This window comes from Caloenas nicobarica, chromosome 19, assembly GCF_036013445.1.
Source record: "Caloenas nicobarica isolate bCalNic1 chromosome 19, bCalNic1.hap1, whole genome shotgun sequence".
Classification (NCBI taxonomy): Eukaryota; Metazoa; Chordata; class Aves; order Columbiformes; family Columbidae; genus Caloenas; species Caloenas nicobarica.
The window spans coordinates 1556096-1577202 of NC_088263.1; the positions used below are offsets into that span (position 1 = coordinate 1556096).

A 21107-nucleotide genomic window follows, 5' to 3' on the forward strand; every position below is an offset into this window, starting at 1 on the left:
GAGCCCACTCAGTGCCTGCTCAGTGCCTGAACGCACCTGTTCTCCTGTGCTGAAAGCAATTTGCAGGTGGATCTGCTGATGCAAGTGACAATCTCTGACCACGCTGGGCAGAAACATGGTATATGTCAGTTAAGACTATCTTGCTTGCTATCAGCTTGCAGTGCTCTAGCAGCATAAGAACCAGCTGATCTGAACCTGTCCTGGTGGTGTGAATACAAATTCTGCATTACAACACACTGACCAAGCCCTCCAGTCGGCCGAGCTGACCTGGAGCAGGTTCTGCTGCACACGAACGTCCCATTGGCGAGAGGGGAGCAGGTTCACGGCACTGGCAACCGAGCGCGATGCAGACGATGCTCTGGGAAACACTCGGGATGCACCAGGGATGCGGGGAGAACCCGCCGTGGAGTTCTACAGCTGACAAGGTCCATCAGAGCCCGGTGCTGAGATTTACATAACTTTAATGGATGTTTTCCCTCTTCACAACAAGACGTTCGGCAATGGGTGATTTCCCATTCACGTGCTTGAAAAATAGAAAACCCCGGACACTTTAATTTTTTTTCCTAAAGGTTGTTTTATTGTAAAACCATAAATACAACACTGACATGAAAATCCTCAAGCAACGGATGCTCTCTTACAGTTACAGTTTGTCTTCTGCCTTGGCATCAACTCTGAAAAGAATGTTGCAGAAACATGTCTCTAAGATATCTCCAAATAACTGAGCTCTGGCCTGGAGCGCTCAGCTCGTTTGGAAACTAAGTGGAACTATTCCTCCTCTCTTGTGGAATATTTCCATTCAGACAGCAACAGACTTTTAAAAACAGCAACATTTAAACACCTTGATTTTTTTTTTCTTTAATAATCCTTTTCATTTGACGTCAGTCTAAGTTTCAAACAGCACTGAATTTATTTAGCTGTAAAAAAATGAAACAAAACAAAACAAAATCCTAAAAAGAAAATCAGAAGAACTTGAGTTGGCCTCAAGCGTTCATATATCACAATGAAAATCAGCAACTCAACCCCGTGCAATATTGCTCTCTATTGAGTCATTCGATCCACACCAACAATACATGAGACTTCAAACAGGTTTTGTTTTGTTTATTAACACAGCAAGTGTGACATTAGATAACCTTTTAAATACAGTACATGGTACAGCGCGGGGCCAGCTGCCCGCACTTTTCCCCGTTATGAAGACAAAGCCAGCGGTGGCGGTTTATAAAAATATTGTGTTGCTACAAAAGTATAAATTAATGCTACCGGTATTAAGAAATATTAAACACATAAAACTTATAAGGATTAAGAAAAATATTCATTAATACCTGTAGAAAACTCTGGCCTAAAAAAGATATTTTTTGTATATTTTTTGTATATTTTTTTTTGTATTTTTTAAGATGACATGAGATTCTTGCACTCGCAGGTAGAGACACACGCAGGTGCATCTGTGGTATTGCCTAGAACATCTGCATCTACAGAAAGGAAGGAAATGCACACGAGTTACCAAGGGGAGGGAGGGGGAGAAGGGAGAGGAGAACGTTAATTGTTTGCTCGATGAAACAACAACAATCCAGCTCCCAACAGGAGGTTTTGAAAAACGAACATACGAACGAGGAACAGCTTCTCTTTTCAGACTGGCTGCAAACAAGGATTTCCTGACGGTTTGGTTTGTCGGCACGACACGTTCTAGCTACGGCGCGGACCGGAGTCCTCCCGGTCTGGACGCTGTGTGTTCCTCCTGGACTGACAGCCTTGGCTAGTCACCTGTCACCAATGTTTCAGTTCATCCGTTATCAGTTTTCCTTTTAAATAATTACAAAAAAATAAAATTAAAGTCCCAATGAGTTCAAAGGGACTGTGGAAAACAGCTTCTGAGACTGTTGCACCTTCCAGAATACGTCTCCTTCCTTGAGCGGAAAGGTCCTTCTCCACAGATAGCAAGGGGAAAAAAAAAAAATCCCTCCTCCTACCCCCCAGCCCACTGGAAAAAAAAAAAATCCTATCCACAGTCATTGCAGAGACCGCCACAAGAACCCCCCAAAGACTGAAAACAAGCGCTCAAGGCTGATGAGGCTGGGAGTGTCTTTTTAAGGAACTTTGGTTGTAAAAAGCAAGGGTTTGACATGCCTATTCTCATCAACTCACTGCCGAATACTCCTCTCGTTAAGGCTGTGCTGCTCACCCGGGTACCAGACACGCTGACCACTGCCAGGGACGCTCCGATGGTGGGAAGGGAGAGAATCCTTTCAGTCAGTGGTTGCTGTTGTGCATCCATGAGCCATTTGTGTGACTCACTTCAGAAGCTATTCTAAAAAATTCAAACTCAGCTGCCTACAGGTCATTAACCCTAAAGGGTCTACATTGTTGCCTAATGTGAGCAAAACTTTTCTGTCAAGTTATAAAACAAAGGACTCTAACAGGAGTAGTAAAAAAACCCAACTAACCAGCCAAACAGAAACCAAAATTAAACAGAAATCCCCCAAACATTCAATATATAAAATTAAATTTCAGGGCAATACACTCTCATTGGTTCACCATTTCTGGCCTAGCATAAGCACACTATCCCACAGGACTAACGAGGCATTCGACTCGGAGCTGTGCTTGGCTTTACCTCTCCGGATCTTCATTACTGTTCCTTTTGTTCAGTAATGTTTCCAGAGGGCCCAGGGAGGTGACAGCCCGCGGCGCAGGGACAGGCCCCCGCGCTGGGAAACGGGAGTTCTTATTGCTACGGGGCGACATCTTCAAAGTACCTGACACAGCACCCGGAGTCTCAGCCAGTGTTTCGGGGTATTCCCAACAGATCCAAGATCACGGTGTAGCACAGAAAATGCACAGCAGAAGCAGCAAAACGTTGAATACTCTCCCCGACCCCGATTCGTCCACCTTGGCAGTGTAAGGGCTGACAAGATGTTTGCTCCTCAACTGGTGTTTTCTCCTTTGCCCCTTCTGCCCGTCAGCCACCTCCCTCCTTTCTGAAACCTGGCTCATGTACGTCCTGGAGTGCTGGGAGGGGTTTGGTGCCGGTGGCGAGGAAAAGGCAGAGGAAGATGCTCTGTGAACCCTCCTGGACCCATCGGGCAGGACGGGACTCGACACGCAGGAATCATTTCTCAGCCACTTTTTTCTTGGCAAGGTCCAAAGCAGCCTGTGCCCTAAGGAGTGTGCTCCGTGTGGCTGTACGGCCCTGGGCTCAAAAACACTCCCGTAACAGACTCCTCCCAGATTAACGGATTTCTCCTCCCTGTAAAGGTTTCCCAGAATCTGCCTTTAGTGTCTTCTTGTTCATTTTCATCCCATTACTTCTACTTATTCCATAGGGAACAACTCGTCCCCTCCTGCGTGTGCTCCCTCTGAATGCTCACAGGAGCTCCTCTCCTCCTTCAGCCAGAGAGATGCAATTAGAGATCAGTCCTTCCTCAGCACAAAGCAGCGCTCCCAGCCTTTGAATAACTTTTTGGCTACCTTTTCATTGTCTTTTGATTTACCAGTAACTTGGTGCTGCCTAGAAATCCACACAGCGTTCTCCAAGCAGCACGAAGTCTCAGTCACCCTGCTCCTGCGCAACACGTCGCCCTGACGTGGCTACTGCGGGATCCGAAAGGTGGAAATGACCCCTCAGACCAGGTGAGGCGGAGGGGACTCATCCACCAGTGTGAACATACGTGGTAATTTCTTCTCACGCTAAACCTTCCACATTATTGCAAGCAGCTGGTGAAAACCCAACCAGCCAACCTGAGACATCTCAATGCTGTATTAACTCAGATACCGCAATTTAGAGCTCAAGCAACTTTCAGAAGTGTCTCCCCTCTACTTTCAGTGATTCCCGAGCTTTGAGAGTATCTGCCACAACTTCATTTGCAAAATTCATGGAAGGGTCACAACTCCCTGAGCTGCTTCTGGACGTATTCTCTGATCAGCGGGGAGAACACCCAGCAAGCACAGTTAAACCAGTGCAGGTGGTTCATGCTTAAACCAATTTATCTCTAAGTTAAACTGGTTTAACCAGCAATTGACAGACAAATTAGACAAAACCTGAGCCCGTGGTTGGCTTTAGCAGAAAGTTCTCCAGATTCAAACGCAACCAAATCAGTTTTCTTAGAACAGACAGAGAGCTTCGACAAAACGTTTACTTCCATCTGAAACCAACCCAGGTGCAAGATACCAAGCCCCTCTTGCAAGCCAGAGCACAACTACTATCAACTGCTACAGACCTGGCGAGAAGAGACAGAGACGGGAGACAAATCTGGGCTCTGTGTTCTCCACTGACCCTCTGGCTGCCATACTCACTCAAAAACAACCTTCTGTTTTGAAGAGCTCTGCCTTTGTATCACACTTTCTCAATTTTCTAGTAGCAAGGATCTTCAGACAGGACTGGAAGGGCCCTTCATTTCTACAGTTTGTCTTCTGTTGGTGCTTGCTCCCCACCTGAAGATCATAACCTCTCAAAGCAAACTGCGAAGTCAGTAAGAGAAGTCTGCAAGGTCGGCAGAAACAAAGGAATGCCTGGAGGACACATACACCATTTTTTATCCTAACACATTTCTCGAGCGCAAGTAAAGGCAACAAGGCAAATTCCCAACGTGACCTACCAGAGGATGATCCCAGTTCTGAGGAGCTCTCCTCCCAGCTTGAAGGGAGCAGAACCTCATGGCAGCTCTGGCCAAACTCGGAGACCCTCTTCCCGTCCGGTTGTCCACCACAGGCTGGGCAGCGAGCACCAGTGCTGCTCCACACCACCGACGCAATCACGGAACAGAATCACAGAAGAGCTTGGGTTGGACTAACCTGGCAAACTAAAAGCTTCCAAAATTCAGACCTTGGTAAAGTATCCATGCTGCCTAGAATGCAAACCCAAGTCTTGAAGAAGAAGGAAAAACAGGAGCAAAAGCATTTAGGGTAAATATGTGTGCTCCAGATGTGCTTCTCTCCTTTTAAAGCAGCATTAAGTTCATCACACAAAAGTCAGGCAGTGAGCAGACACAGCACGAATAGCCCCTCTGAGCAGAACACCCTGTAACCACGTCTAAGGCTCAGGAAAAGCTGCGGCTCCTTCCACAGACTTGCAAAGGGGGCTGGCCAAGCAGCTCCTCTTCTCACCGACTTTCCAGATTGCGCCATTTTAGTGCTTTGGGATTTACTTTGCTTTTTCAGCTGCTAAGCCGAGTTTTTTAGTCTTTGGGAGAATCTCATCTACCAGACAACGCTGCATGTTTGCTTACCATCCATCATTAGTGCAACTATAACCACAGTTGTCTTGCAGGGGGCAGGTACTTGGATGGGGGACAGGCCAGTCAGTCTATTTGGTTGTCCCAGCAAGAAAGCTCCAGATGTGATGCCAAAACCACACTGGAGACAGGGTCAGGGATTTGGGATGGCTGTGTCCTCCCTGTTCGCATGGCCTGGCTGTGTAGACAGGTCCAGCTCACTGCTGTGCACAGCCTGGCATCAAACGGCTGCACAAATGACCGCAGCTTTACTTCATTCTCAATTCCAGGGCTTTAAACCTGCGCTAACTCTGCTTTACCCTACCCTTAACGCCTTGCGGAGAGACAACACAACAAGCCCGAGTTAGCAAATCCCACAGAAGTTACCAGCCTGTCTCTTAGCAAAGGAGCGTTAGGGTTTGGAGCTTTCTTTTCAAAGGAATGCGAGGGTTCTACATGTCTGGCTGAGCATCAGAGAACCTCTGAGTGTCTGCCGGGGTCTCAGGTAAACCAAGCAAAAAGGGGTAATGTGCCATCAGGAGAAAAAACTACAAATCCTGTCCCCCGTTCTGCCCATCAGCTGAGCTGCACGGTACACGATCTGCAGCCTCAAAAGTTAATCTTGCTTTGGATTCATGGATGCCAAGTTTTCTCGCCGCAGGATACCTTGTGCTTTTCAGTGGGAACAGCAGCACAGCACAAACACTCTGTTATTGGCACACATCTCACTTGGGTTTTTTGTTTGTAGTTTGAGACTTAGTTATTTGTTACTGGTTTCTTTTGCACTAGAAGTGCAAACAGATGGGCCCAACTAGTAGCCAGACAAGCAGGATTTGTATGGGAGGAAACAAAGTCAGGAAGAAGAAAAGCTGGCCCTACAACCAACACCTCCATTTGCCAAAGCCACTGCCAGAGAAATAAGATTCCCAAATGCCTCTGCCTTGGCCACTCATTTTCCAGTGCCCCTGCAGCTGTCAGTGGGGTTGCAGACCGTGTCTACAGGCAAAACTGACATTTAGGAGACAACTGGTTTTGCCCTGATGCCAGTAATGGTGCCGAGAGGTCAACACAAATGCTAGACCAAGGCTAGTAGGTCGTCTCCAGGCTGAAAAGGGTGCACAGAGCCACCCTCAGTAACCTTGACCTAGGGAAGGTCTCCAGCACACAAACTGTTCCCCTGGCTGAGCCCATGGCGGTGAAGCTGTCAGGTAGAGCCTGCCAGGTTCAAGGCATCTGCACACAACGCCTGAGAGATCAGATTTGCCATTTCTCATGTCTTGGGACCTGCAACTTCTACTACAACCACAGATGAACAGGTGGGATCTTGGTTTAACACCTGTTCAACAGCAGCACTTCGACGAGGGCCCTGGTCTCACCACCGCACCGTCAGCAACCAGCAAACACCCAGCGCTGCCGCAGGGCTCCAGCCTGCTCAGAGCCCAGCGAGTCCATCCTCCCGAACCTCCGACGCTGCTGTGGCCCCTGGGACTGCAGCTCTGGAGCACACTACTGGAAGCAGGAGAGACTACTGCAAAAATAAGAATTTGCCTCCAGGACGCAAGTCCCAGTGATGAAAAATTAACAGTATGGCACCAGAAGCTGGGAATTGTCTGAGAGGCATCGAACCTGCCAGCCTGCACAGATCCCGTCCGGCAGCCCCTGAGCTGTGCCCACGGGCACCGGACACAGCAGAGCCCTGGCCGGGGGGCAGCAGAGTGACTGAGATGTTTCTGGGTTACAATGATCTCTAATTGCGTTTGGGGTGAGCCAGTAAGTGTGAACGCTCAAGGGCCCGTGGCCTTCCTAGCCAGAACGACTCGGCAACATAACAAGTAGTGTAATGCACTGTAGGTATTAAAAAGACATTCGTGCTACTAGAGGAACCATTCTAAATAAAATGGGAAGATATTCTTTGCACTCAATCAGGAGCACTTACATTCAGAGGGATTTTTGAGCCCATGCACGTCTTTAAGCTTCCTTCAAACCCCAGTTTGACAAAACTGATCTTTGTTCCCCTGAAAAATCATACACCTTGGTTTGTCCTTGGCCTTGGGAAGGTTATTTTGAGTGCGTGCACTGAGAAACTTTTTTGCAAAAAGTGTAGGTACGAGGGTTCTCAATGGCAGCTGGCAGAGCCCAGCAAGCTTGCTGGTGGCTCAGAGACACCTGTGCTGTCACCACTCGCTTGATTTGCCTGGTTTCTAGCTTTTCCATAAAAGCAAGTGCTGTGGTTCCCAAAAGGATATTATTTAACTGTAAATGCGCTACTCTAGAGCAAGTTTGAGAACCCCTGATGGGCAAAATTCACAGAGAAGCTGATCAACACTGGGAATTCAGAAAAGAAGTTATGCTGTAAAAAAATAAATCCAAGAAACGTAACATTTACAGACATTTTCTGCCATGAACCATTTCTCTTAGTTTTAAATAAAACTTAAAATCACTAGTTAACATGTTGAACTCAAAACTGGGAGTGGAGACAGCAGTGTAACTTCTGTTTTTTGGAAAAAAGTGTAAGAAAAAGTGAAAAATAAAATTTAAAAACCCCTTTAAAGTCTCCCTTCTTGATTTCTAAAGATAACGGTGTGTTGATAAAACACAGCTGCCCTGATAACATGCACCGTATGTCAAGAAGGCTGCAGACAAACGCCCTCAAGGTGTACAGCTCTTCAAAGGAGCAAAGGCCAGTGCAGAACTGGTCTGTTCAATGTAGTCTGATTATCCATGGGAAGATGGCCCAGGGGACAAGAGGAAAGGTGGGGTGGAGGAGAAACAAAAGAAACTTCAAGTCACTTTAGATCTCAGCTGCCTGAAGACTTTAGAACATCAGCCTCCCATTGGTCTGCCCACTTGAAAACATTAGAAAGTCTGTCAAGTCCACACACTATCTATGGAAAGGAGCACGTTCCTGGCAGAGGGCCGTCTCTCTCACGTGCTCAGCTTTCCTTTCAAACTTAATTTTATATATATTTATATTTTTATATATATATAAAAAAGCACTTGGTTTCCAGGGGCATTCATAATGAGGTCCACAGTGTTTAGAACTTAAATTCTTTTTCTTTGTTTGGAACAGTGTTTTAAAGTTTTGTTTTAATTAAAAGACAGTCTTAAAGCATGTTGGACTTCAAAAACATGAGTTTGTTCATGTCTTCTGGACTGAGTAGTCGTCTCCTTTTGATTAAGAGAGCCTGCTCACACATATTTACACATTCGCTTCTGGCACCAACAGCAGGCACTGCTAAGAGCCAAAAGGCTAGCTTGGCTAGTTTTGTATGCTTTTGGGTAACACACGACCAGTACTGAAACAGGTCAGGGGTGGCCTGGAAGAGAGGTTCTTGCAAATAATCATAGACTTCATTTTTCCCGAACCAATCTTCTTCCTGAGCTGCTGTGGCTTCCCCTGCCGCCCGAGGCTTCTTGGTTGAAGGTTCAAATTCTGTTTCTTCTGCCCAGGACTCTTTCACCTCATTGATCAGCTCACAGACCTTGCCGATGATCTCTTCGTGCTGGTACGGTGGGACGGGCCGCAGCTTCTGCTGAGGGTCTAAGATCATGGCTACCTTGTGGGCCGAATGAACTTTGAAGTTCTCCTTCAGCGCCTCCAAGAAGAGGTGGCAGAGTTTGCTGACCACGCCAGCATCGTTAGCTTTGGAAGTGAACAGTTTCTCCAGTTTGACGTAGGTGGGCAAGACCAGCTGCAAGGTGGGCCGGCTCTCGTTGCTCAACTCAATCACCGCCTGCTTGACCGGCGCCAAGATGGCCGCCAGGTTGCTGAGCAGGTGTTTGTTCAGGTTTTGGATGAGGTTCATCTTCTTGGCCCTGCTGTAGAACTCGCAGATCTGCTCGTAGCGCTCGTGGACGAGCAGGAGGGAGTCGGTGACCGAGTTCCAGCAGGGCGGAGGAGAGGTCTCTTCCAGGGAGCCAAAGGTCTCCTTCGAGAGGCCCGTGGATCCCGCCAGATCTTCACAGACATTCAGGAGCTCGATCACTTCGTGCATGTTGCGAGCCTGTAGTGTTCGCTTGTTCAGCACACTCTGCACTACCGAGTTCAAGGCACAGGCCGAACAACGCAAGCACATGCCTGCCTTGGAGAACGCAGAGGAGTTGACTTTGCAGTCTGTGACGTACACCGTCCTGATCTCTGACATCACAAACTCCGACAGCACGTTCTGTACCCAGTGGTGGATAAAATCACCATTATCGCGAATGTCTACGCCCTTAATTCCCAGGACGTAACTCTTGATGTGGTTGCCTTCCACCTGGTAAGCTGTCAAGATGTAGCAAGAATCGGGGCCGATGCTCTGCGAGTGGCAAGTGACACCAATGCCAAGGCAAGCGTTGCTGCCCAGGGCACAGGTGACTTTCACCTTCACTTGGTTGTACATCCGAGGCAAATGCTTCAGAGCCAGCGTGTTGAAATTGCCAAGGATTTCGGTGACAGAGAAGGCACCGTAGCGAGCTCCGCTATCGACCAGGGTCTGCGCTAGCTTGATGAATTCCTTCCCGCTCACCACGCTCAGAGCCCCGAGGTCAGTGCACATCACCCTCAGGAGCCTCTCGGCAATGTTCTGCCGCTCCTTCTCCGGGATCGCGCTGTTCCCTACCGAACCGCTCGTGGACGCTGCAGTGAAATACAAGGAGGGAGAGAAAGCACCATGTGAGCATCGCTCCTCTGCGACAGGAGAGAGGAGGAAGTCACAAAACAGTTCCCAGAGAGACCCAAAGAGGTGGAACATGCCCAGATGATGGAAGAGACATCTCCAACCCTGGATTTCTTCCCCCAAGGGTTTCTGGACAGAGGAACCTCCAGGAACAGGCCTTGCTCTTGCTTAGAGCAGCAAGGAGCTTATCTGCATGCCGTCTCTGGTGTGGGACTGAGACCGAGCACACACTAGCTACTCACAATCTGGTGCCTTCACCGATGGCACCTCTGTGATGTTCACTGAGGAACTGCCCAGACAAGTTATAATCATGAGTGTTGTTCGCTACCCATGTCTACAGGCTGGTGGTCACAACTTAGCCCAGCTGGAAAGCTGGACTTCTTTCTGGTTTTGTGATTTCAGCCTTTTCTTTGAGAGAGTTATTTTAAGAGGAGTTACTTCCTCCACCATCTCAAATAATGCTGAAGCCCAAGTTTCCATTTCTTCCCCTGAACTCCACCATTCCTACTTTTTGTGGCTGATTTTGGGCAGTGTGAATGTCATTTTTGGTCATACCAGAACGCAACAGCACCACATTTTTGTATCACCTTTCTTCCAAGGCTGCTCAGCTCACATGCTTTGCAACTGGTTTCCCACCGGGCTGTATTTTACCTTTTCCCATGGTGAAGCACAAGCCCACAGGATGAGCTGGGGATAAAGCCAGCACAGCGAGTGACAGGTTATGCCTACATCGCACCACAATGACTGGATTAATTTTTTGATCTCAGGCCAGGAGATCTGACCCTGGATCAGAAGTTAACTTCTTCCAGGCACTCTCAAATGCATCTTCCTTACAAATCTTTCCTACCCCCTCCCCAGGGCTCCCAGTACTTCTTGCCTATGAGCACTCCTGTAATGGGAATGGGTGATCTGCTGTGGAGGACGGTACATGAATTACAGATGAAATCAAGTGCAGTCAGGCGAGGAAAAGGTCCCTGTGCGAAGCCCATCACTGCTGCACCCTCTGTGACAGTCACTTGTTCAAAGGAGGGAGGTAAGCCCGGGACAGAAGAGCAAACACCACTACGTACTGTTGTTGGCGTTATTTCTTTGGAGCTGTGGTTTCCACTTTTCTTCAACGACGGCTAGAGGTGATCGGGGCTGGCTAGAGGCAATGTTGTTCTCGTTGTCAGCTGTGGGGAAAGAGACAGGGAGGTGTTAGAAGCATAAGATAATAATGCTTAAAGCACAAAGAAGGGGAAACAGCACCCACCGTTTACTTAGGGTTCCCTTAAATAAGGTGACACCAACCTGCTTCATTCTCTGTAGCTTTTAAGCAGTTTTCAGCGAGATGTGAGATGGCATAGTATGGTCAAAAACTTGCAAAACTGTCTGTGCACTTGCAGCCTATCACCTCCCAAACTGGGGCTGAACTGACAGTAGCTTTTTCTGTGCTTCAGTGACACCGATGCCATTAACACACCTTGAGAAATGTCTCCCAATCCACTGAAGCTGCACACCTGGAGGAACAGATGTTCCTTGTGCAGCCTGACTTGTGCGATTTGCTTGTTTTCAAAATGAAAGCAGGTGTAACAAGCATTTATCCTTCTTTTGCCTTACTGCCTCTTTCTGCACCACAGGTGGCTTCCTTTTACTGCTAAGTACTTTGTTTTTCAAGCTATGCTCAATGCCTCTGTATTTGAGGACTTCATTACAATCTTCATATATGGTTTCCTCCCACTGTAGAAAGGGCCAATCTCCTCTCGGGCTGCTCACTGCTGCCTCAGATTGGAAACAAAAAGAAAAAACCCCAAGTTTCTGGAATGTGTTCAAAGATTGTTCCTCCCTACGGCTCCAAATATACCAACTGCTCTGCAGGTGTCTGTGTTCATGCTCCCATTTCTGTATATGTAACTGAGCTAAACACTTCGGCTGCCAATCGGATGGGGTCTTTCACGGAAATGTAGTCAAGATTGGTAAATTCTGTATTGTATCCACGTTCTTTCCCCTCCGGTGCCCCAAGAACTTCTCCCAAACCTCCAGAGGAAATTTTCTAGTTCTTAGTATGCTTCATAATGAAACTGTGCTCTGAAACAGGGTGTGAAGCAACACTAAAGTGCACAATTAAGAGAGGTGGAAGAGGAAGGAGAAAGATGGAGAGACAGATGACCAAGCTGAACAGAAGGGTGGAATTAGAAACAAAGAAGACAAAACAGGTCCTTTACTCATCGCAGCTGGACTCATCTCACCTAATGTTGGATATCTCAATTAGACATGCCTCTCTTTAAAGTGGCCCCTTGGGGCTCCTTTTACACTCAGTGGTGCAAAACGGGCTCAAGTGTGCAATTCCTTCACCCAGGCAGAACTAAATGCCTCTTGTAGTGTAAGATCCATCATGCTCTGAACTCACCTGGAGTCAATGACTTCTTCTCCACTGATGCTAAAGGGATTCCAAGCTGACCAGCTCAGGTGGCATTATCTACAGCCTAGGCACACCAGTGAAAGGAATGCTGCCCCAGTGCTCCAGACAGCAGAGCATGAACTAGAGAAATGTCTTATTACAGCACACACAGGTTGGTGCGGTGCTGGGCAGAACAAACAGAAGGTAAAGCTGCTCTTCTCCATGTGCAGTAATGACCTGGGAGAGAAGGCAGACCCGCGAGGATCTAGAGACAATGGTGTGATCATATTCCAGTACCCTCTTCCATATGAGCAAGTCCTCTCGAATTTGAGCAGCTCAACTGCTGGGGCATTCACAAACCTGGCTGAGGATGCACAGATCGTACAGTTATTATTAGGTCAGGGCAGTGCACTGACCGCAGGCTGGACCAATACCTGAGAGCAATCCGGGCTATGACAGAACCAGGGCAGACACTGGGAGCATCTCAAGGATGTGTGTACTCAGCGAACTGAGTCCCTGGTCCTGCCTGGTACCCGGGGACCGCAGCCAGAGGTTGGTATGTGCAGGTGTGGAAGAGCCGTGAGGAGCAGGGGGTGCTCCAGTGGATGCCAGTGGTCAGATAAAACACGTCACTCTTCCCCCAGTGTTTGCTTAGACCAATTGCTCTTGAGCCAATATCATCATTGTTCTCAACTCCAAACATCTGTGGGTAGGCAAAGGAAAATGATCGACGTTGGCTACTATCTCTGTTCATGGTTCAGGCCTTCCTTGTTTTGGTGAGGGGTGGGTGGGGGGAGAAACTCTCTATATTTCATCACCCCAACTCTTTTATCTATTTCACAATAATAGGCGATTTATAATGTACAAATACCCACTGACATTCAATATGGCATTAATGAGATTTGTGCGTTTCAGCCTCATCTTACTTATCGAGCAGTCTGCGAACTACATGGATCATGGTTCTTTAATTTCTCTTCATGCCTCCAATCCTTTAATCCAGGTTCAGCCTAGTCGTCCTTTTATTTTTTAGCTCTAGATTGTAGGAAGGGCATTCTATGGTAGCACTCGACCTGAACAAAGTACTCTAAAGGGAGTCAAAGCTGTATATTGTACACTGTAATTACAGAACAAATTCCTTTGCCTGGTGTTCTGCTGTTCTATTTTTGCCTTTCAGCCTCCAATTTACATTCTAATTGCTTCTTCTCATTGTGTAGCTGCTTTATGGAGCTATAATCTCTCCTTATTACCTTCCAGTCTCCAGGCTCAGCCCTCTGAATGACTTAAGAGCCAGTACGTCTCCGCTTTTGCTCCTGCTTTTGCTCCTCCAGGCCAGCAGCATGTTCCCTGCATTCAGTCGCTGCGAGAGGAGCTCAGTGGATGTGTCACATTTAGTTGGAAGAGATCAGCCCTTTGCATCAGACACGATAAGCCAAACTGGACTCCTGAACACATTAACTGAGGGAGTATCTGGCTTCTTGTATCTCTGCATCCCCAGAGTGAGACATTCCTTGACTCAGGCATACGGACCGGTCTAAATGGCTCCTATACCAGTGTCCCCAGTATGTGGATTCTCGGCTGGCTACTGCAAGGTCTTCGCACCCCCAGACCTCAGAGATGTTGTGCCCATGTTGCTTCTTGGATATGGAAATCCCCAAGCTCTGACAGGCTAAAAGGCAACAAACTGCGACCAGAGTCACTGCAAGTCCCGTGTAAGCTCTGCTGCTGCTCTGCATAAGCACAATATCCAGAACTGGCCACCCCCCAAAGCTGCCTGCAGCTCTCACACCTCTTCATTTTGTTCTGCCGTCTGCCCACAGCAGTAAACACGGTGCCGCTTGCCCCCAGCAGCATCCATCTGGAGGAAAGGCTGCTGTTCCCTCCCGAGGAACAGGCACGAGCACAGGACTGGCAAAAGCACCAGGCACAGAGATGGCACAGCACGGGGTGGCTGCTTTCCCAGGGCAGCATCGGTGACACCACTTCAAGGAGACACGGACAAGCTCGCTGCCACTGGACCAGAGGGGGAAGCAGCCAAGCAAAGACGGTGACTTACAAACAGGCAGAGATGAGAAAATCCAGAGTTTAACAGGGATAATCCTGCATTGGATGCTGACATTACATGAGTCGGATCACCAATACCTGCTCCCTCCAGCCATTTCTGTGTCCAGAGTAGCCCAGGTGACCGAGCCCAGAGCTCATGGGTCATTTGTGGAGAACACAGAAGGAAGAAGCTGCAGACAGCACTAGCTTAACATTTTCAACAGCTCACACCTTGCCAGTGAATTGCTCTTCTTCCCTTTGACACCTTGGCCTTGGTCCCCCCTTCGCAGCTCCTCTACTCAGTGTCACCAAGAGCTATAACTCAAAATGCCGTTTTTCAGTACCAGAGACCAGAAGAAGGAAGAGGATGGTCAGGACGCAGTGTGGAAACAAGCAGAAATTGCCATCGACAGACACAAGAACAGACCCCACCACCACGGAGTGACAGCAGCCGCTGCCCCGAGCGGAGTCACACCCAGTCACACCACTCCACATCAACCGGCTCATGCTCTAACAGAAAATAACATCCACAAAACTCACGCCACGTGATAACAAATCACCCAAAGTGTCTATTCGTTACATTACAAAGATGATAAATAAAGTAGCTGCTGAACAACACACCAAGTCTGCACTAAGATTCACCAATGAGAACTGAACTGGGACCAAGGAATCGCATGGGTGAGGAACTCAAGGGACACTCATTAAAATTAGGGCTAAAACTAACACACAGAAGAAGGTAAGAACTTTGATTAGAGTTACTGCTGCAGAATGGACAATGTGCTTTTCCTCAAGCCTCTTGTCCTTCAGGGCTCACCTGTAAAGTGAGGGCAAATGCAAACACCGAACATAAACCTCAACAGAGCTGCTGTCTGTCAGAGAACACAGGTCTGTCAAAGGTGAATTAATTTGTATACCTGTGTTAATTCACTTGAATTTACATTCAAGAGGGGAAAAAAAAAAGAAAAAAATCTGCCAAAATTTTTTAAAAAATCCTATTTCTACTTTTTTGAATATTCTGAATGCTGTCTTTGAAACAGCCTTGGCTTTGAAACTTTAAAATCATCTCTTATGCATTGAAATAAAAACCAAAAAAGGTGGCTTAGAAACAAAGTAGTGCAACTACTCCTCAGAATTTTCTTTTGTAGATAGCTGAGAAAGAAATGAACGCAACTGATGAAACGGCAAATTCTTCTTCTGAGAACACATTTCAGTCCTTTGCAGAATTCTGGGAGACACAAGCACAGAAAAGGACTCCTTCAGGCAAAGGCTCTGCTGCCCTGTGAGCATTTTTGCTCTGTTTGCTTCCATGAGAACTACCCTTTGTGCAGGAAGAGGGATTTAATCTGCTGTAAGAGTCACCCATTAACGCTTACGCAATGAGCACTCCCTTGGAATCGATCCCATTTGGACTGAGGAAATGAGCAGTTTGATGTGCTCTGTGCTAGCAAGGCACTTTTCCTCTCTTCCTATGGAAAGGAGTAATATTTCTGATATACCGTGAGCCTTGCGTTGGTGCAGCCACTGCTATGTGCTCCAGCCTCTGAATATCTTTTTTTTCTGCAGGTAAAATTACTGGGGCTTTGGAAACCGTGAGCAAAGAAAGCTCCATTGACACACAACGGGGTCAAGATCAGGTATCAGCGCCGAATTTAATTCTCCGCTTTAAGCGAGTCAAAGTGCCCAGCTTACCTGCATGGGACTGCATGTGCTCCAGGAGATTGTTATAAAACTGGAACTGGATTCCACAAGCTCCACAGGTGTAAGGCTCTGTTTGGGAGAAATCAGTTCAGAAGAATTACACAGAGTATGGAGGGAATCAGCACACGTGCAGTTTGTACAGTAGCGGAGCAGCGCCTCTGAGCCTGGTCCTTGTCACCTCAGCGCCCGTGTGCACGTCACAGCGGCTCTGGAGAAGCTCGGGCTGTGATTTGGGAGGTGTCAGGGCAGTTCCCTGCGGCCTGGGCTGGGGTCCACGTGCTTCACTTTGCTGCCACGAGAAGGCTGGGAGGGCAGAGGGACAGCTCGAAGCACCTGCCAGCGCGTTTGGGGGGGAACTCGGTGAAGCTGCACAAAGATTTGAGCGACACACTGACCGCAGTTTCCCAGCTCGTGCCTGCTGCAGGCTGCTTTAAGCACACCCTTCTTTTTAAGCCTGAAAGCAAAGCATAGCGAATTAAGTTTACATCCAGACCTGTCAAATTCCAGTCTCTGCCGCCTTTCCTGAGTAAGACAAGGAGCATCGGGTTGTGAAAAATCCTGTTGCTCTGAAGTTGGGGCACGGAGAAGTGCCAGGAGTGAACTCAGCTCGGTTGTTGTGCAGCGAGACTGGGGAATGGCAATGGCACCGGGCTGGGCGGCTGCAAGTCGCAGGGGAAAGCAGAGGTGGGGGAAGGAGCAGGGGGCTGTGCCGGGGCCGAGAGCGGAGCTGTGGGGCCAGAGCCGTGTGGAGGAGCTGGAGCCAGGACAGAGCTGGGAGCAGAGCTCCCGCAGGAGCCAAAAGCCGCGTTCAGTTCTGTTCTAACGAGTGTGTTCAAAGTGTGTTTTTTCCACTGAATTAACCTAACAGCAAATGTTCGAAGCTGCTCATTTAAACAGCATTAGGTGGCAGATGTAATATCAAACGACAGTGGCTGAAATACGTTAACATCGCAGTTTGCCTCTGTGCCTCCAGATACACCAGCATGCTGCCGCCATTTATTCTGCAGCGTTTTGTTCCATAACAGGAGAATGCACGACGCAGGCATTTGGTATATAAACAACTTTGCATATAAATGCCTAGCACACACACAGAAAAAGGTCTATTGCTACAATATACCAGAAATCTGTATCTATATTTAAAGGAAAAAAAATACTCTGCATCAATGAAACTTAAGGAATCTATTGCACATATGCAAAAGCACCAGCATCCACGATGGAAGAACCAAAATACAGGAAAGCACAAGCCTGACTTTGCTATCATCTGTAAGATGTTTATGTCAGGTAACAAAACTCAGAATTCATCAGATGGCTATGGGAAGCTGTGAGGAAAAACATAAATAGACCCATAAATGATTCATATAAGCTATACGTATATGCTGTAAGGTTAAATGCCCTGCTGTGCCTTTCCCTCAGCACCTACAGCCTCTGAAACGACGGAGCCAGCTCAGTGCATTATTTAAATTGCTGTATTTTCTTGTGATGCTGCTCTCGTGTTTTGCTGTAGTGAGGAAGTTTGGAAATACTGCACTTAAGTAACTGTGCTTGTGAAAAAAAGGGAAGACTTTGGCAGCTGAGTGGCACACTTAGGAATTTTGGGATTGGGGGGAATGAACATAAACTGGCTGTTTCTGTTGAAATCATCAGTAGTGAAATAGTTGGCTGTGGTAAAATGCCACAAAAGGCACAAAGTAATCTAATCGTTTACACTCCTTTTATAATTATTAGCAAGAAGATGACCCCACACGGGTGCAAACCATCACTCTTAGATACATATTTCAATGTCGGATGACTTGTGTTACACATACACCTGTTTGCCTCTGCTGCTTATGGAACCTAGACAGTAGGTTGATGCCTTCTTCGAGCATCAAAATTAGCATTTGATTAATCTAATGAAAAAAGTCACCCTTCAAAGAGCCTGCTGAACATTGCCAACAGGTTCCTGGCGGGGTCAGAGAGCCCTGGTGCTGCAGCTCACAAAGCCACCAGTCCTGCTCTTCATCCTGTTGCTTTGCTGGAGCCCCTTCCCCTACCATGAGCTGGGAGAACAGAACATGCTGCTTCAGAAAGTCTGACATTTAGAGATGTCACACCACAGTTCCCCAGGACACTTTCAGGTCTCCACGTGCCATTTAAACATAAGCAGGTATATGCACTCCCCTCTGCCATCTCTGCCTGTAGTACCCTTGGCCAAAGCGGTGGTGAAGCAATCCATCCTTTGCTGCTGCAGTGCAAGGACTCCCCTCTGCTCCCAGACAAGCACACAAACTCCACAATTCCCCTAGAAGCAGGTTTCCAAGTAGCCACCAGAACAACTCTCGCTGAGCTCAGTTAAAGGCACCTCGCTGGGAAGCGAATCGCTCACGTACATCCAGCCCTCTCCACGCAGCGCATCGCTCATTCGTTTTTCTCTTGTGTTTCACCACATCCTCACGTTTCCTTCTCAGCTTATCTTGTTTCAATGAGCTGCTTTACCTTCCTCCTATTATATTCTCAGCATAAAACCGTGATGTCTTTCTTCCGGGTATTCCCCTGCCTGACTCCTCTTCACTCCTAACCAGTCTTTTCTGGGTTCTCCCCATCTCCATCCATCACGTAGTGACCATCAAGGTCTCCACGGTTCTTCAGCTCAAGCTCGTCCCTCTGCCACCACAACGTGCCGTGCACTCTGACTCTGAAAGGTCTCTCATTTGTGACACTTCTCAGAAAAATCATGGTGATTTTCATCCCATTTCCAAAAGCCTCTTCCTCTTTTCTACTACAGAAAGGTCCACTTCTGGAAACAAAACCACTGTCTAGTTTCAAAAACTAATTTCACATTCTGAAAATACTAAAACATTTTCTAAATACTTTTGAGACAGTCATAGAAATCTACAGTTTGCCACCAAAAAAAAGAGTTAAAACTAGGGATAAAATTTAATTTCATCCAACAATTCACAAGTCTTTCCCAGGGAGGAGGGAAGGGATGCCCAAGAGGATGTGCAGAATCCTTGTGGGATTAAATGAACGTGCTTTCCTTCCCAGGGCTTTCTCAACCCTCATACATCTGAGATTTCACCTTCTAAGCCCTTTATGCTCCACAGCGCAAAGAGACTCAGGCTGGCTGGAAGAAGGGTGGGATGCATCCGTGCTAGGAGAGGGATCTGGAAGGTGGAGAGAAGACAGAGGTAAAAAAAAAAAGCCACTGCTGGAAAAGAATTGTTCATCTGGGCTGGTACACACAGAGAGTAAATCCCGCTCCCTTTGACTTCTGCTTGCAATTTAAAGGAAGAAGCTGTCAAAACTGCTCTGGACAGCCCTGTGAGCCATCACTTGTGCCCCTTTCTCCTCCCTGGGAGCGCAGCCCCCTCCACGCCACGGCAGGACCTCTGCTTTTTCTTCTCCAGGAGCAATTCCAGCTCTCTCCCTTGCCTGGACTGTGCACAGCATCCCGAGGGGATCTGTCCTCCATGAAGCAGTTGCCCACAGGCGCTCCCATCACTGCTCCGATCAGCAAACCTCTCCTTTCCCTCTTGGCTTTGCTGGTGATGGCACAAGGAAAGCTGGGACTCTGAGAATACCCGTTCTCCCTAACAGCTCCAGTTGTTTCGGGTGACCAAGACAGGTCTTAAGTACCAGCAAAGCAGAAGAGCAGCTATTCCGTCAGCTCAGAGACTTCCAACCTGGAGCAGGACTGCCCAGCCAGCCCGTCTCACGCTGCTGGAAAACTGCTCCCTCATCTCCTCATACCCTTGATTCCTTCTCAGGAACCAATTCCTCTTGCTGCTCCATGTCTGAGAGGGCTGAGAGTTGTGGCAGGAGCAACACTACCTGATTGCAATGAGAAAAAACCAGACGTTTACCCCACGGGCTCAAACTGGCTCCTGGCTCTCACTGAGGCCTCTCAGCAATGAGGCTGTGAACTCCCCAGCTCTGTTCCCTTGGTGTGGGCTGGGGAGGAGGCTGCTCTGCTTTCTCCAAGCTTTCCCCGTGTACATTCCCCTGGGCAGACGCTGAACGTGCCAGCTGGTCTCTGGCTGGGTACTTGGCTTGCTCAGGCTGCAGGGTGGGACTTGAAGTCACATCATAATCACAGCTCCTGGCACTCAGACAGGTTCCAGTAAAAGTTGGGGAATGACCTGTTGGAGAGCAGTGTAGGGGAAAGGGACCTGGGGGTCCTGGGGACAGCAGGGTGACCATGAGCCAGCACTGGGCCCTTGTGGCCAGGAAGGGCAATGGGACCTGGGGGGGATTAGAAGGGGGGTGGTCAGTAGGTCAGAGAGGTTCTCCTGCCCCTCTGCTCTGCCCTGGTGAGACCGCATCTGGAATATTGTGTCCAGTTCTGGGCCCCTCAGTTCCAGAAGGACAGGGAACTGTTCCAGAAGGACAGGGAATCTTCATGGCTGCGCTGGACTCTCTCCAGCAGTTCCCTGTCCTTCTGGAGAGAGCCCAGCGCAGCCACGAAGATGCTGCAGGGAGTGGAGCATCTCCCGTGTGAGGAAAGGCTGAGGAGCTGGGGCTCTGGAGCTGGAGAAGAGGAGACTGAGGGGTGACTCATTAATGGGGATCAATATGGAAAGGGGGAGTGTCAGGAGGATGGAGCCAGGCTCTTCTCGGTGACAACCAGTGATAGGACAAGGGGCAATGGGTGCAAACTGGAACACAGGAGGTTCCATTTAAATATGAGAAGAAACTTCTTCCCGGTGAGGGTGCCAGAGCCTGGCCCAGGCTGCCCAGGGAGGTTGTGGAGTCTCCTTCTCTGCAGACATTCCAACCCGCCTGGACACCTTCCTGTGTAACCTCATCTGGGTGTTCCTGCTCCGGCGGGGGGATTGGACTGGATGAGCTTTCAAGGTCCCTTCCAACCCCTGACATTCTGGGATCCCGGGCTGGCGCAGGTTGTGGGCCACATCACCCCAACCCCGCCCGGTTCCCAGTGCCATGCTCACATAACCTTTCTTCACAGTGGTATCTCAAGGGAGCGGAGGATAAATTCACCAGTCTGCATGAGAAGCCTTCCCTTCCTCTCCTTGTTTCCACAGCTCACTCCTAGTAATCGCCGCTCAACCGAAATGCTGGGGGATTGGTAGGGAGGGCGTGAAAACCACCCAAAATTCAGTGTCCACAGTCAGGAAAGGTGGAAGGAGATGGGCA

General features: G+C 48.3%; 1 protein-coding gene across 10 annotated transcripts in view; it reads right to left on the bottom strand.

Annotated features, from left to right (window-relative positions):
* Positions 1–569: 569 nt before the first annotated feature.
* Positions 570–21107, bottom strand: part of ZNF618 (zinc finger protein 618) — a 173579-nt gene continuing 153041 nt past the window's right edge. For all 10 annotated transcript variants that reach the window (XM_065648310.1, XM_065648309.1, XM_065648308.1 and 7 more), the window contains 3 exons: positions 15969–16046; positions 10930–11031; positions 570–9819 (listed from right to left, as the gene is read on the bottom strand). In XM_065648310.1, coding sequence (XP_065504382.1) covers positions 8306–9819; positions 10930–11031; positions 15969–16046 — 1694 coding nt within the window. In that variant the 3' untranslated portion in view covers positions 570–8305. The remainder of the gene's footprint in view (positions 9820–10929; positions 11032–15968; positions 16047–21107) is intronic.